General features: G+C 41.6%; 2 protein-coding genes across 2 annotated transcripts; both read right to left on the bottom strand.

Moving 5' to 3' along the window:
- Nucleotides 1-422: 422 nt before the first annotated feature.
- On the bottom strand, nucleotides 423-9,773 carry selenon (selenoprotein N). Its single transcript, XM_049595623.1, has 12 exons — nucleotides 9,322-9,773; nucleotides 8,484-8,601; nucleotides 8,252-8,382; nucleotides 7,668-7,880; nucleotides 7,453-7,577; nucleotides 6,706-6,843; nucleotides 6,538-6,619; nucleotides 5,965-6,153; nucleotides 5,766-5,871; nucleotides 4,596-4,708; nucleotides 4,389-4,490; nucleotides 423-3,074 (listed from the first exon to the last, which is right to left on the bottom strand). The coding sequence occupies exons 1-12, from the start codon at nucleotides 9,508-9,510 to the stop codon at nucleotides 2,907-2,909; spliced, it is 1,674 nt and encodes a 557-aa protein (XP_049451580.1). The 5' UTR covers nucleotides 9,511-9,773; the 3' UTR covers nucleotides 423-2,906.
- Nucleotides 9,774-11,582: 1,809 nt separating this feature from the next.
- znf593 (zinc finger protein 593) lies at nucleotides 11,583-15,465 on the bottom strand. Its single transcript, XM_049595443.1, has 4 exons — nucleotides 15,415-15,465; nucleotides 14,868-15,075; nucleotides 12,087-12,149; nucleotides 11,583-11,990 (listed from the first exon to the last, which is right to left on the bottom strand). Exons 2-4 carry the CDS (start codon nucleotides 15,065-15,067, stop codon nucleotides 11,864-11,866), a joined length of 390 nt encoding a protein of 129 aa, XP_049451400.1. The 5' UTR covers nucleotides 15,068-15,075; nucleotides 15,415-15,465; the 3' UTR covers nucleotides 11,583-11,863.
- Between the last annotated feature and the right edge of the window lie 422 nt (nucleotides 15,466-15,887).

The following is a 15,887-nucleotide window of genomic DNA, read 5'->3' as shown; positions in this document are numbered from 1 at the left end:
GTCTCAGAAACTGCACTTTGCTCTTAATGTGAATCAGTAACTTCATGATATCTCATTATTTATCATGTGAACACGATGGTACACCTGTCTGTATAGGTATGCATGTCCCTGCCCTCATATAACAGTCAAAGCTGGAAGTCTGAAACACACATTAGTCTTACTATGAATAGATGTCTCTGTTGAAAACCAAACTGCGCACACACACACAGCCTCAAGTCCCACAAATACAAGCTCCGGTCATCAGACACCCATCACCTCATCGTCATCATCGCCAGTGTCATCGACAGCGTTAAATGACTACAGGAACTAATCATGTGTGAACACTTTTGAGAAAAGCTTCTCAAATGAAGAACATCTGTACTTGCAATGGATCTTAGACTCTCATTCATGACTATTCTCATCTCCTTTCACTTTGAGTGCTGAGTCATACGCCACTGTGGTTTCTGAACGGGACAGAAAAAAGCTTTGAATTCATGCAGTTTTGTCTCAATTCAACTGTATCCGTAATAACATGCTCTCACTCTAAAAGCCAGATCTACTTTGCTTACGTTGTACGGTATCGTAGGTTAGTTAATAAAATTCAGCACAATATTTAAACTCTAAAAACGTTTGTATGATTGATTGTGTGTGATAGATGTTGGCAGAAAGGACACAGTCGGATTGTACAAAAAAAGGTTTTATTGTTTCATGTTTGTGAAAAAAAATGGCACATATAGGTTACAGTGTTTTCCCTTAAAGGCTCAAATCAGCCGGATGTTTCTTAGGGAGTGGACCCTGTATGACCTTCACATTTAAAAGAGCTGTATGCGACATTCAGAGCATTAATACAGCAGCAAACAATGCATTGCCGTATACCATTTTCCTCAAGAAAAGAAAAATGACTTTAATCCTAAATAGTGCCTGTGTGCACTCCACACAACAAAAACCCACCCAGACAGAGAATGTTACCCCAAAAGCAAACAACCATTGCTCCAAAATCCAGTTTCTCTGAAAAATACACCCTCCCTACAGTTACAAAGATTAATGGCCTGCAACTACACCATTTGGCTGCTCCAAACATCAGCCCTCCGATCTAAACATAAGTAGCTTGTTCTTCCTACACGATTAAGCCCTCAATACCATCGTAATATCACTGCTGCATGGAATGCTACGTAACGGCAACCAGGTGTGAAGGATTGTTTGATAAGACTGGCAGACCAGCACCTGGTAAGTTAGTCCGATGAAATTACTCTTCATAATAATTAGCCATGTTCTTCTGTTTGAGACCGTGACCAACGTATAACGTTAGCAAATGTATATCAGCTACGTTAGCATCTTCGTCGTATCACAGCTGAAGCAGAAGCCAAAGTGAGCAAGTTAGCTACAACCTGGAGGTGTGACATCAGTTGGAACTAAGGTTTTCATTGGTCAAACATGTATTTCCTCCGAAATCGGCTGAAATCCAGGGCCGTTCGAATATTTTTACTCCGCACAAATGTTACGCAAGGGTGTGCAAGCGTTCATAAGAACCCTCAAAATCAGTTTTTATACATTTCTGTGCAAATTTCTCAAATGAAAATCCATGCTTTAAAGCAGAGTAGGACGGGTTATGCTTTCTCTATCCTAGGAAATACATTTTCGCCTCAATGTTAGCTCTGTCAGCACTGTTGCCATTGTTAGCACTGCTCGCGCTTTTAGCACCGTTAGCTGCTAGCCAGCTCAGCCACCTCCATGTTACGAGAGGTGTGCAGACAACCTGACTGAGACTCTTAAATACAGATTCTCTGACTGTCGTATACAGCTCCTTTAATGTTATTCTCATTTGTCAGATTACACTGTTAATGCTTGACATTAGTTTTCTTGATCCCTGTGTTCTTCTGTTTTACAGTAAAAACATACTAGACAAGGATTTTAGAAGATATTGAAGAAAATAAGCTAATAGTAGGTCCAGATTGTCATTTTTCTCTTAAAATATCAAGGATTTCCCCTCAAGACACAAACAAATACATTCTTTAGCCTGGAGCCTAAAAGAGGAAAACAACAGGACATGGTATCATGTGCCGCTCAGTTCAAGAATCAAGCATATGACCATTTGGTTCCATTGAGTTACATAAATATGAACATCAACAGCTCCTCTAGCTGCAAACCAGCTCCTGTATGCTTTAAAAACAATGTTCTTTGGTGTGGTCACATCTTCCTCAGAAACAAAAAAAACAAGCATCTGCAAAATATTCAACATTTGGTTGCAAACTCAGAAGTACAAGAAAACAGCTGTATTAATATTTTATGTGCCACAGCCCAGTTTGATTTTTCCTGCTGCCTTTGTCCCCTGAGTCAGAGACGGGTGTTCCCTCCAGCAGCCTCAGCAATAACATCAGGCGCTGCCCAGCCCGGAGAGAGCTTTCAGGCGACGACTTCACAAACTGCTGAAACACAGCTGAAGGCAACAGCTGCACGGGCCCTGTCTCTGGGTACGCTCAGCAGCAGGAAAACACACTCAGTCATTTAATATTGCACATGCGACACCACAATATAAAAGAAGTATAGGCTGTTGTATGGTCGTTGTGTTTTGACAGCAGCGACAAGCAGAGAGAGAGCAGATCCTAATGTGTTTACATATCTGTTACCGCTTTGCATCTCGTTAAAATATGCTATATAACAGTAACATTAGGTTTGAGAAGCAATATTTCCCTGTACTGTTTGTCACAATACAAATACTGTATATAAAACTTTCTAACCAGGAGAGATGCCCAAATAAATAGTAAGAAAGAGGGAAAAAGAAGTTTTTCAGCTGCCAACACTGATGAGGAATCTTCTCTACATAATTGCTGGAGGGTTTTTTTTCCTTATCTTGGATCATTACCCAGAGGAATGATGATCACTTCCTCGTGTTTAGTCTCTCAGGCTCTATCGCACAAACACACTAATTACTGTGCTAGGTACTCCTTGGCTTTCTCCAACCCCTCCTTGAGGAAGTTGATGTAAGTGGATGTGGAGGGGTCCTCGAACCCACTGGAGAAGCTGAACGTCGCTCCTTCCTCCTCTGGTTTCATGGACGTCTGGTCCAGGAAGAAGTTGGCGTTGATGTGGTGGACCTAAAGCCATACACATGAGGGAGATGAGGCTTTTAGTCTGAAATTTTTCCATACCGATGTTGATTTGGAAATGTAACTATCAACAGAAAGCCATTCCTTCTTTTTAGTGAAAGACTATTAACACCAATAAATATCATGCTATGAGAGTGGTACCACAACTTTATGAAATACTGCAAGTAAATAAATGAATGGACTTAAAGGGCCAGTTCACCCCAAAATCAAAAATACATTTTTCCTCTTACCTGTAGTACTATTTATCAATCTAGATTGTTTTGGTGTGAGCTGCAAAGTGTTGGAGATATCAGCCATAGAGAGTCTGCCTTCTCTCAAATAAAATGGAACTAGCTGACACCTGACTTAGGGTCTCATTTATGAACTTTGCGTACACACAAAACAAGGCCTGAAAGAGGTGTTCGCCACCTCCCATGGAGAAGTTGTGAGCTATTAAAACAAATTTGATGGGAGAAACTTTGTCCCACACTTACAAACATCTTGGAGACAAGGAAATTGGCAACACAGATGGTGAGGTGGAAGCCCGATTGTAGAAATTGTTGAATATTTTTTGGCAAAAGGCATTTTGGCTTTTGTCCTTACGCACATTTTTAGTATGGAACCTACACGCTGTTTTATAAAGAGACACTTTGTGCTTTAAGTGCCCAAAAAAAGGCATTTGAAAAACTCAACAGCAATGTCTCTTTCCAGAAATAATGACCCAGTTACTCAGGATAATCCACAGACCTTGTTGTGAGCAGTTTCATGTAGGAACTATTTCTTTCTACCGAACTACACCTGCCAACTGTATCACTGCGCAGAAGGAAGCGTGCGTCTGCTGCTAGCTCACCTAGCACCACTGAGCTTGCTAATATTTGAGCTCAGCAGATGTTAAGGTTTACATCATGTGCTGTCATGAGCCTCTCATCCATGAGTAGATGCATGCTTCCTTCTGTGTGGTGATACAGTTGGTGGGTGTAGACTGGTAGAAAGCAAATGGTTCCCACACGAAACTGCTCACAACATGATATCTGGAATTTCTTGAGTAACCGGTTTGGTATTTCTGAAAAGAGACAACACTGTTAAGTTTTAAAAATGTATTTTTAGATGCGTTGAGCACCACAAGCAGAGTGCAATCTAGCTTCATTGTATTCTAGAGAAGACAGACATCTCTAAAAAATGATCTCCAACACAAATATGTATCTTTGATTTGGGGGTAAACTGCCCCTTTAACAGTGATATCAACAGGAGTCATTATGTGTTTATAACTTGAGTCCTGAATATTCCATAAAGTGCAGGCTGATGAAAGAGTTGAATATTTACAATAGTTCCATTGGGCAGTGCCACCATCATCTCCACAGGGAAGCTGTACTTCTCCAGGTGTAATCGGGCCTTTTCACTCAACACAGGGTTCTGCTCATCAGCCTGTTTAAGAAGAAGATGATTTAAAAATGTACATGGAGCATAAAGCACAATTTTTATGATTACTGATTGAGTTTCTTGGGGTGTAGCACTGCCCTGACTGCTCACCTGCATGTTCTCCAGCTCTCTGACCAGAGACCAGCTGCTGATGAAGCTCTGGTTGAGCAGAGCCAGGACGGGCGAACTTTCCAGGACTGTCTCCCGGAGAGTTCGCCCCGAACCTACAGAAGCATGAAGGGGAGACAGAGATATTGATCAAGTTCAGAAACATACATTTTTGCTAAAACTCTGAACTAATGTAACAGCAGCACAAGTGGAGAGGAGTCATAATGCCAGCAGAGTGGGTCAGTAATGCGCGCTATACAGCAATCTATATTTACTGGAAGTCCTCTGACATGAGCCACCACAGGCTACGGGTCATACCAGACCTAATAAGGCTGCAGCCGCGAAGCTGCTGAGGGTATTGAACTAAACAAGTGTGTTTTATTGCTTATCAATTCATCTTTTTATTTGAAAAAGGCAGAATGTTCTTTTAAAAGTTTTATAGTCTTGCTTTAAGGCATCTTTGCTCACTTCTGAAGTCTTTGCACAAATCTAAACATAATAAGCCAGGATTTAGCTCATCGTCACCCGTACAAAACTGATATGGAATTGATTTGAGATGCTTAGAAGTAATATTAAGATGTTTTTTTTTTTCTGTTAACTGAAGACTAAAGTAACTCTGTTTTTCCCCAAAAGGCTCCAAGATGGGGAAAGCTCAGCCTGAGACTCTTTCATAAACCTGTTTTTATGTCATTGTTTGGATGTAATTCTCTCTGTCTGTCATTTATTAGAAGTCCAAGGAAGAGCCATTTGCTTGAAAGGTTACAGAGCATTATAATCCTTGTAATGGGAGGATGGTGTGCAATCTATTTGTTTCAATGTTGTTTGGATGTAACCCATATTTAGCCTTTCATTTAGTCTGATTCAACAAATATCTTTCCAGGGTTCACGAGCTGTCCATTCTTTGTGTGCACTGAAAAATAAATGGTGTTCATACACAGCCCTGGCTCTGTGAATGGGCAACAAAGTGGCTCAGACCAAGCTACACAACACTATCATGCTGTGCTTGTGCACAGGACAGGGGAAAGGCCATGGATGTGTAAGGAGAAGGGCAGAGGGAGTGACAAGTAGGGGTGTATTTGTTTGGAGGCTGAGTTCAAATAACAACAATGTTTCTCCAGAATCTCAATGACAGTGTACACTGCTCTGAAACCAGCAACATGTTAATGATCTCACCTCAGCAGGACTGGTCGTCTAACGCCCCCCAAAGCAGAATGGAATGCACCAGTTTGTTCTCTGCTTCAGCTCGCTCAAAGGCTTCTGAAAAAGGCAGATAGGACACCTGGGAGAGAGAACGATGAGAACAATGTAACAGCTGTGAAACCACTTCATTCGAGCCAAAAGTGTGATGAAAAAGTGCTTCATGGATGGTTACCTTCTTGAAGGGGTAGAGGGTGACCTCCAGGCGTCGGGCGGCTTCTTGCTCGCTGATCTCTGACGTCCAGTGGATTTCCTCAAAGACGAAATGGATCGGCTCGCCGTCGCCATCTCGGCTGTCGATGACGTTGCCCTCCACATCCATGATGATGGAGGGAGTGGACGGACCCTTGGACTGCAGCTCTAACTGTGGACACATTAACAGCTTTTTATACAAGGAAATACCTCACTTGATCAGTTTCAAGCAGAAATACACACAGAGAAATTGAAAATGGCAGTTACAATAGATGCTCCCTAACAGGTTTCATAACTGAAAACAAAAAGAAAAAGGATATGAAATTAATACTGTTACTAGCACTCCAACTTTAGGACACACTGTGGTGAGAACAGTAAGTCAAAAACAGTGACAGGAAGCATTTAGAAAGACAGACATCCTGAAATAAGACACCCATATAACACCCACTTTTCCTAAACTGCTTTAATGACCTCAAACTAAATCAGGAACTGCTGAAATATATAAATAAGTAAAGAAATAGAGACACTGGTCCCTCCTGAAGTGTCACAGCTGTACCTGTGGCAGGTATCCGATGTCCACCTCCATGTTGCTGCTCTCACTGGCCCCGTACAGCCACTCCATGTCCACATTCAGAGACCTGACACACAACAGGACATATAATCACACTAGAACTACAACATAGTGATTGGAGCACAACGGTGATGGTGTGTTTAAAGGATCTACCTGTCATTGGGGACGTAGAGGTGAAAGTGTCGGACATGAGATGCGTCTTTAGAGATGATGATGTTGCCGATGAACTTCCCCGGAGTGAACCAGAAGGGAAAGTCTGGGACATCGTTGAGCTGGAATTCTGCGTGAATCCTGCAGAGGTGAAAAGCACAAGGAGTTGAGTTTGTACCGTAAGACGTGTAAAAAATGTCTTCTGTCAATAAGTGACAGGAATGTTTGGTGTAGCCTTTTAAAAACAAGCCTCTTTATCAAAAATGTTGTATACCTTACATTACTGCTGACCATTTTTCAAAGCAATTTATTCTAACTCCTCCAGGCACTTACAGGCCTTTAGACAGCCTTCTCTTTGCTTATGTTACATTACCGTTACATAGAAATGCAGCTGTGATTGAGGACTGTTTGAAAACATCTCCAAACTCATCTCTGAAATCCTAAATTTGTGTTTCCACTCCGATGACGGATAGTGTTTAAAACAGGTATTAAAGCACTTGAAACTGCATTAGCCTGCAATAATAATGTAACACTGACAACAAAGTGAAGTGGACTCGGGCTCTGAATGCTGAATTTTAAATTGAAACCAGTGGCCGCCTGCCAGAGAGGGCATTACAATTTACAGTATGTTCTGGATATTAGGCAGCACTAATGTAAAGCATACATAACTCTGCGGTTAATGGACTAAAAGAAGAAGAAGGAGCACCACTGTGGCCTTCCTTTAATGTCTCTGTCTGATCAGCTCCTCACCTGAACACAATGTCATAATAAAAGTCATTGCTGGCACGAATGCAGGCGACAGCTCCCTGAGGAGCGAAACGTGATTTGATGAAGGGCCGCGGGTGGAACATGCTCAGCAAGGAGTGGATGAGAACCTGCAGCAGGATAAAAACAGAAATCAGTGAACAGTCTGATAATCACAAGCCTCTTAACACGCATCACTGATGAGTTTTTTTCTAGCGTACCTCTTTGCCCTTTGGCGCCGGAGGGTGGTAACGATTGTTGGGCAGGTACCCAGTGAAGATGTTGAGCTCGCTAGGAATCACCCACCATGTGTCTCCAACTTCCACTTTGTTCTTGGGAGGCAAAAAGGCTCTGAACTGGCTGGCAGAGAAGGAGGAAGAAGGCACTGCTGGGCTCTTCCATGAGCGTAGCCCACTCAGAGAGCTGTGAGACACCTGGTACCCAGAGATTAAATCAGCTTTCTTGTAGTATAGTCTTCATAATGAGAGGATGTGCTTCTTTTAAAAATGCCTGAACCAAGTCAATCCTCTGCTAAATCATTGTTGAATCAATTATTGGTTGTTTACACATTCTGAATGAACTGCACTGACTCAGACGGAAGAAATGTCTGAGTCAGCTCAATGCAGAGTTTGTGAATAATCAAGCATGAATTCAAATTATCTCAAGCATCTTGCTGCAATGAATATTTATATAGGTAATGACTTAAATCTTTTAGAAATCACAGTGAATGTTTGCATATATTTTAAACCCTTTACACAAGCTCTTCTGCGGTTACTATCAATAGTAGTTCGGTCTCTTTCCTTACCCCGAGGAAACCATCCTTGCTTTTTGTCATGGAGTCGAGCTGCAGGGGCTGCATTTTGGCCTCCAAGGTCAAAGCCTCGCCATTGGGGTCATGAGCCACCTCCTCCTCGTAATCCACAGGGGGTGTAATCCCTGTAGGGAAGCCGTAGGGGTCACAGTCAGATGTGAGGTGAGGGTGTGTGTGTGACCAGGGAGGAAATGCCACATTCAGCAAGAAAGATAACAAGATGTACCTGTGAGCTTCTCAACAATTGGTTTAAACTCCTCCGGACTGAGATAAAGGTCATGGTCGACATCTAAGGAGGAGAAGAGAAAAAGCCCCTCGGCACCCAGGGTTCGGACACTCTCCTCCTATTGGACAGGCGCATGCGTTAGACTGAGCCTTATTGTCATTTCACATGCTTCAGGGGTTTTGAATGCAGCATCAAAACTAGGACAGTGAGCCCCCTCATCACATAACACTCTGGAAAATGACTTAAATTAATACTGCAGATGCATCTTACAATAAAATGCATTCATATGCCTATTAGTATTTCATCTCTGTTGGTGTCACAGCATTCATTCAACCTCTGCAGTCCTGTCTGGATAAAGATCAGCCCACAGATTCCTACCATGTGTCTCTCAGACGTGCCCACTAGCGCCTGTACAATGGAGGGAGACGGGGGGAGGGAAGTACAAGAACAACTTGGAGACCCTCTGTTGCCAAACATGAGTGGATTTACACAGGAGGCTGAGTTTTACCAGCTGTGACACAGATCCAGCCCCACTAATAAAACACCATGGGGTGGAAAAACTGCAGATGTGGTGTTGTGTGGCGTCTGACAATGACTCTGAGCAGCCTTTGTGGAGAGAACAGTGTTGAAATATGACAATACAGTGCGCCTACAGTAATCATAGGTCATAAAATGAAGCAGAAGGCCAATGCAAACTTTCTAGTAACACAGATAAAAAAAAAAGTAAATGGCATTTTCTGACCTAACACATGTTGTTCCCAAGTTAAAATCACCTCTAAGTTAAGATCACCGCTTAATTATGAAATATGAGTAAGGTTAAAACAGATGTGGATCTCACATGACGTTTGAGGAGCTGTGCATCTTGGTAATACTTGATCCCGAAGGCGAGAAGAGGGACAGCACCGACTATAAGCAGAGTCCACACCGCCCTGGAGATCCAGGATCCACGGCTCGGACGCTGGTGCCCATTCTGCTGCGAAATTACGCTCCTATCCTCGGGGGTTGTTTTATCCACGTCTGCGGCCATCCTCGACCTCCACCACAGCTATTTACACTAGGACATGTTCGTCCGATAGCGTCCAGAAAAAGGTAACCAGCAGGAATCGTTCAGTGTAAACTTTCTCCTTAAAGTGCTCAGAATCTAGCGACGGTTCGGTTCTCCTGTAGCCGGGGACCGCGCGTCTTTCCCGGCCGTTACGATCGCTGGCAACAGCTGTGAGACGTTTTAGCTAGCAGCACAGATTTCTTATTTCCCACACCTAATCGAGAACCATATGGATGTGGTTAAAATGCGTCAAGTGAGCGAGTAATAGCCAGACTGAAACCGGATATTGGGCGTTTGGGGGCTCAAAGTAAAAGCACTCGTCATTTAACGTTAGCTAGCCGTGTGCGGATTCAGCACTCCGTCCGTTAACGGTTCCAGCACAAATCATAGGGAAATAGTCAAAATTTAATGTCTTACCCGTTATACACCGGTTATTATATATTTAAATATATTTTGTGTGATTTCACCTGTGTCTACTTTCTTTGCGGAAGGAAAAAACGTTTGTCCGGGGCGACATTAACAGTCAAAATCAAAGTTTCCACACAGTTGTGTCCCTCCGCTCTGCCTCAGTTCTTCTTCGCAGGAACCCACATGAAGGGACTGTACTTTACTTGTCAGAGGAAGGGGGTTGCTACAGTGCAACTTAATTAAATAATTACATTTTTTGTGTTGAACCTCCCAAAATTACAAATATTTTTCCTTTAGCCTCCCTCCACCATAAATAACTATATTTTTTTATATTCAGTCTAAATGTAGGCAGTATTGGAGCCAACACAATTGACACAATTAGCAAAAAGCAGGGAGTCAGAACAGAGATTGTTGAGAAATTTTTCAGTTTCTAGCTGTGGTAAATGGTGTGATTTCGGCAATTTCTAAAGAATTTCTAAATTAATAATAATAATTAATAATTTCTAAAGAAAAGATTCATTTCAAACTGGCTAGTGGGATTTAGGGTTTAGAAGGTATTTGAAATATATACAAAATAAAACCATTTGGAGTTGTATGCCACCTTGTAAGCCAAAATAAAAAAAACCAAGTCTCTCCCCAATGCTTACAAATTATTTGACATGCCTCCCCCTCATAAGTAATGAACAGTCCCTTAGTCTGCTTTGTAGAAATATTGGATTTATTTTCGGCCCAGGCAAAAAGTTAGACCGAAAGTTATTCCACATCTACCCAGACATACAGAAGACATTTGCGTGGTCACGGAGATACCTTTGTAGATAATCCGCTAAGAGGCAAAAATAACTTGACATTCCCCTTTTTCTGGGTATACTCTCTAACCCACTCATGGACTACAGATGACTATATCGCCGAGTGCTTTATTTTGAAAGTGATAACCGGAAGTTTAATTTACAGCCTCTCTAACTTTGCGGAAGTTCTGCGTTGGCACAGTAGCCACACTTAAAGGGGCAGTGCTGCCTTGTTCTCCCCAGGAATGTCTGCTAACAAGCTTCAATTACAGGTTTCTCTGCCAAAGCTCACTGTTATTACATTTTTGTAGCTTCATGTCCTCCAGAGGAAATGAAGGTCTTTGTTTGTTCTGGACCACCCTTTAGAATTTATGTGTTTCAACATGGGGCCATGTTATAATCTTATAGTAACAATAAATTCATTTCATACATACTTTTTTTTAGATGATTTTATTCTGCATAGAGAGGAGATATGGGAAGAAACAAAGGGAGCTGATGTGCAGTGAAGCTTCCCTGCTGATCTGGTATGGTGTTAGACTAATGCCAGACAAACCTCTGAATCAATATCTGCATAAATTGGATGTTTCTTACATTGGGAACATGGATCCAGGGTATCCAACTAAAGCAGTCTCTTTAACCCTGTCGGTCCCAACCTTTTTGGATTGCTGTGACCCATGGAAATTTAAATTTATGTGTAACCCATCATTTCAAGTTATGACTATGTGTGCAGTTCAACCAAAAGGTGTTTCTTCTTTCTTAGATTATTTCATTTAAAAAAATAAAAACAACACCACAACCCCCATGCTGGGAAACGCTGCTTTAAGCACACTGTGTAGCCCCAAATGACAGCAATCTGCAATCTAAAGCAACAATATGTTAAAGTTTATTAACAATCCACTCAGCTCTGCACATACTCAATATTTACATAGGTACATGTTGCATCACATTACCCAGTAAAGGTAAGGCTTCCCTTTTTCTGCTGATAGCCGGACGTCTACCAGCTGTCAAGGGTCAGACAAATGAAGTGTGCCACAAAAAAAAAAAGCGTTTCACAATGTGCTCAACATTTGTGACAGTAAAGGATAATAGAAGCATTATCCAGTTTGTAAATGCATCAGTCCATGGGTTAGTGTGGGCGGCTCTCAGTTCATGTCCTCTTCCACAGGCTGTGTCTTCACTTCAACTATTTTTGGGGGGATGTAGGAGCCCATACCTGCTGCTCTCTCTGCTTCTGCCTGGGTGTAGGGCTCTTCTCTGAGCTGTTTCAACCTGGATGTTGAAAGAAAAGAGGTGAGCTCCGAAGCTTGCAGGAATACTGAACCACTGTACATTTATAAAGGACTGAAATTGGGTGTGATGCCTTACCGTTTTTTGTGCACTTTGCTTTTGAAGTGCTCCTTCAAGGCTTTCATATCCACGAAATATCTCCTGCAAGACATGAAGTGCCACAGCGTTAAAGGCTAACTGCAACATCTCGTTTTATTGTAACCTTTATTTAATCAGGTAATCTCAAGATCTCTTTTACAAGAGAGACTCGAGCACAGCAGAAGAAATAAGACCAGAGATAAAGACACACAACAAAACAGCCAGCCACACAGAAACAATCACACATTTTGAAAAAGGTCCAAAATTAAAAGTTAAAGTTCATGCAGTGGAATGAGACATTTTCTACATTCCAGTGTGTGTCCCATATCTCTGCTGCTTACTATTAAATCATTTTCCGCTAAAAGCACAGTGGTGAACACTCCACACGACTACACAGCCAGTTACAGAGGTGGAATGTAACTAAATACATTTACTCAATTAATGCACTTGGAGTACAATTTTGAGGTATTTCCACTTCGTGCTATTTCATACTTCTACTCTACTACATTTCAGATGGAAATATTGCATGTCTTGCTGTACTACATTTATTTGACAACTTGTGATACTTGTTACCGGGCAGATTCACATTATTCATTTATTCATTCATTCATTTCAGGGGTCGTGGGGAGACTGGAGCCTATCCCAGCTGAAATTGGGCGAGAGGCAGGGTACACCCTGGCCAGGTCGCCAGACTATCACAGGGCTGACACATAAAGACAGACAACCATTCACACTCACATTCACACCTACAAACAATTTAGAGTCACCAATTAACCTGCATGTCTTTGGACTGTGGGAGGCCACAATGCTAACCACTGCATCATTTATAATGTATTAGTATGGATTATTTCAGTCCCACCTTTTTTTTTTAATATGTTTTTGGGCATTTTTAGCCTTTAATGGACAGCTAAGTATGAAAGGGGGAGAGAGAGGAGGATGACATGCAGCGAAGGGCCACAGGCTGGACTTGAACCCGGGCCGCTGCGGCAACAGACTTGTATATGGGGCGCCTGCTCTACCACTAAGCCACCAGCACCCCTTCAGTCCCACCTTTACCATCTGCAACAACAGCAATGCTTTCACGCTACTGCATCACTAATAAAAATCCAGTAATATAATGATAATACTCTGAAATGGGACATTCTGTATAAAGAGCACCTTTACTTTTGGTACTCTCACTATATTTTGATGCTAATACTCATGTACTATTACCAATGAGTTTGAATGCAGCCCTTTTACTTGTAACAGAGTAAACTTAGACTATGGTATTGCCAAAAGTTCAGTCAATATTTGTGAACATGAGTTAATCTCTCAAAGCCAGGCACCAGAGGAGTAAGTCTCAAATGTGTGATGTCATAGGGTATAAAGTCTGGAGCTGCTCCACAGACAATGGATGGGAGCCTGATCTTGTGGACCTACACTTTGTTTATGGTACCAAATCTTTTAATAACTTTTAATGGTGTAGCCCCAGTTATATAGCTGAGCTTCTGACTACGTATGCTCCAAGTCATGAACCTGAGATCTTCAAAGCCTACTACCCTTGCTGCTACTCCTCCTTCAATTGAGGTTGGTAACTAAAGGTGACCAGGCTTTTGCCATCAAGGCCCCGAGGAGATCAGACTGACCAGCACATTACCTGTTCTTAAATCATTACTTGAAACATATTTTCAAAGGAAAGATTTTCCTTGTGATGCCTGACTTTTACTTCTGATTTGTAATTTTTGTGTTTTATTTCCCTTTGTTCCATTTTCGCCTCTGTACACACTATTTTTCTCAGCTCAACGTTTTTTTGTACTGTTATAGTTGTCTTGTTTTCATGCACTTTGTAACCCTGTTTAGATAAGTGCTATACAAATAAATGTATTCTGCTGTCATGTTCTGTGTTGTGAAACAGAAAATGTACCCGTATATACTCAGAACATTCCCCTGGGTGCCACCTAGAACATCTGTCCCACATAACTGTCTATGGAGCAGCTCCAGACTTTACACCCTATGAAAGGAGTGTACAAACTTTTTTGAATGGGGGTCAGATTAGTTACTGTGACAACACCTGGGGGGGCCACCTGCTTCTCGCATCATATAGGTTAAAAAAAAATCATACACAGGTGAGACAACTTTCAGTGACAAGTTATTTAACTTTCCGCCGCTTCTGAAAGCAGCAGCCCTCGCAGTCGAATTAACGCTTCTTTGCTGTCGCCATTTGAACCACAAAACACATTAGCTCTGCCTGTGTAGTTTCTACTTGGGGCATGTCAACAAACTGTATGATAGTCCTGTCATCATAAGGAGAATGAACAAAAATGCAAAATGATCTTGCTTGATATATAAATATTATATGTTGGGCCACACATCATGTATTTTAGAAAACAAGGCGCAAATAGTTTAAAACAACTGGCTCCCCAGGCTGGACTTTGGACCTACCTGGCCTATGACATCAAAAATTCAAGATTTAGCACTCTACCTTTTGGATTTGGGAGACAGTTGCTGATGTCTAGTTAAAGGTGTGGACTGTCTTATACCAAAGGAATAACATATATGAGGTTTGACAATGGTCATAGTTCCCCTTTAAGTAAAATATCTGACCAGTTCAGCTCATCTATAATGTGTAATGACGATTATAAATGTCCACTAGCAGGACATACCCTCCTCATCATTTGTTGTTTCCCCTCTCACAGAAAACAATCAGTTCAACTGTTGGATTAACGAATTAAAAAAGCAACATGTCAGTAAGAAAGCAGCCCTATTCAACCCCTCTATGCAGACACACAGGGGTGAACTTACGCGCAGTGTAAGCAGTAGTGTTGTGCACATCCTGTCACATCATAGTCCACCTCCTGATGAAGAAGCTTGGCTGCTGTGTCAGGCTTCATGTCCGAGTGGATCTGGTCCAGGTCTTTAGTCCTGCGCTTTGTCTTCCAAGTCTTTGCGATGTTCTTCTTCTTATCACTCTTGTGGTTTCCTGTTTGTTTGGACTTCCCCATGCTGGATCCTGCAGGACGGGATCAGGAACAGGGACAGGACACACAGCAAAGAGACAACACAGAAAATAAATAATTAGTACAGGAATGTCAGGAGAAAACTAAGCTGTCTGGTTAAATGACACCAAAATTTGGCGATGTATACGGCTAAAATCTGCTGAACACTTTCTCACTTGACTGTCGAGTTAGCAGAAAATCCAGATGCCAGCCAGCGTTTGAGTTTTAAAACCGAATCAGCTACGTAGCGACACAGAGTCGCATCCTGTGGAGTAATATTTGTATCTATCCAAAGCTTAAGACAATCAGTAGTCTAAAAAACCCTGCGCATAACAACTTTTAGCTTTGCTTACCTTTACACGTGTGGCTGAGAAGGACGAGTTTTACTTCCGGGTCAAGAAAAGTTAAAGATATATGTACTCACCTGTAGAGGGCGACAAACACCACTATTTAGCGAAAGAGAAATTAAAATGGAAAAGAAAAATAATGTCATGCTGTAGATTAAAATCATGATAATATAAATTGTAAACAGCAGCAATGATTAAAAGAAACATATGTATAAGTCTGTAGTTTTTATGTATCTACTGAACTAAACTCTCATCCATACATGATTAAGCACATATTACATATTAAGGGGGAAAAGTATTAGATTCTTAAATGATTTCACAATCGTTTGCTCAGAATGGATTGCACAAGTTTAAGTGAAATGTTATTTTTATGCTCTCTTTTTTTAAGCTTTATTTCAAAGTTTTACCATACAATTTGAGCAGAAACAGGCTGTGAACAGAATCATACACATACAAATGAATTATTGAGAAACTGAAAA

This window comes from Epinephelus fuscoguttatus, linkage group LG14, assembly GCF_011397635.1.
Source record: "Epinephelus fuscoguttatus linkage group LG14, E.fuscoguttatus.final_Chr_v1".
Classification (NCBI taxonomy): Eukaryota; Metazoa; Chordata; class Actinopteri; order Perciformes; family Serranidae; genus Epinephelus; species Epinephelus fuscoguttatus.
This window is presented reverse-complemented; position numbering and strand designations above follow the sequence as displayed.

What these genes read in the sequence shown, in the direction of transcription:
- znf593 (XM_049595443.1), bottom strand. Translation starts at nt 15,067, where the DNA reads ATGGGGAAGTCCAAACAAACAGGAAACCACAAGAGTGATAAGAAGAAG. An exon ending in CACTACTGCTTACACTGCGC is followed by an intron (nt 12,150 to 14,867) that starts GTAAGTTCACCC and finishes CATGTCTTGCAG; the next exon opens with GAGATATTTCGTGGATATGA. An exon ending in AGCAAAGTGCACAAAAAACG is followed by an intron (nt 11,991 to 12,086) that starts GTAAGGCATCAC and finishes TTCAACATCCAG; the next exon opens with GTTGAAACAGCTCAGAGAAG.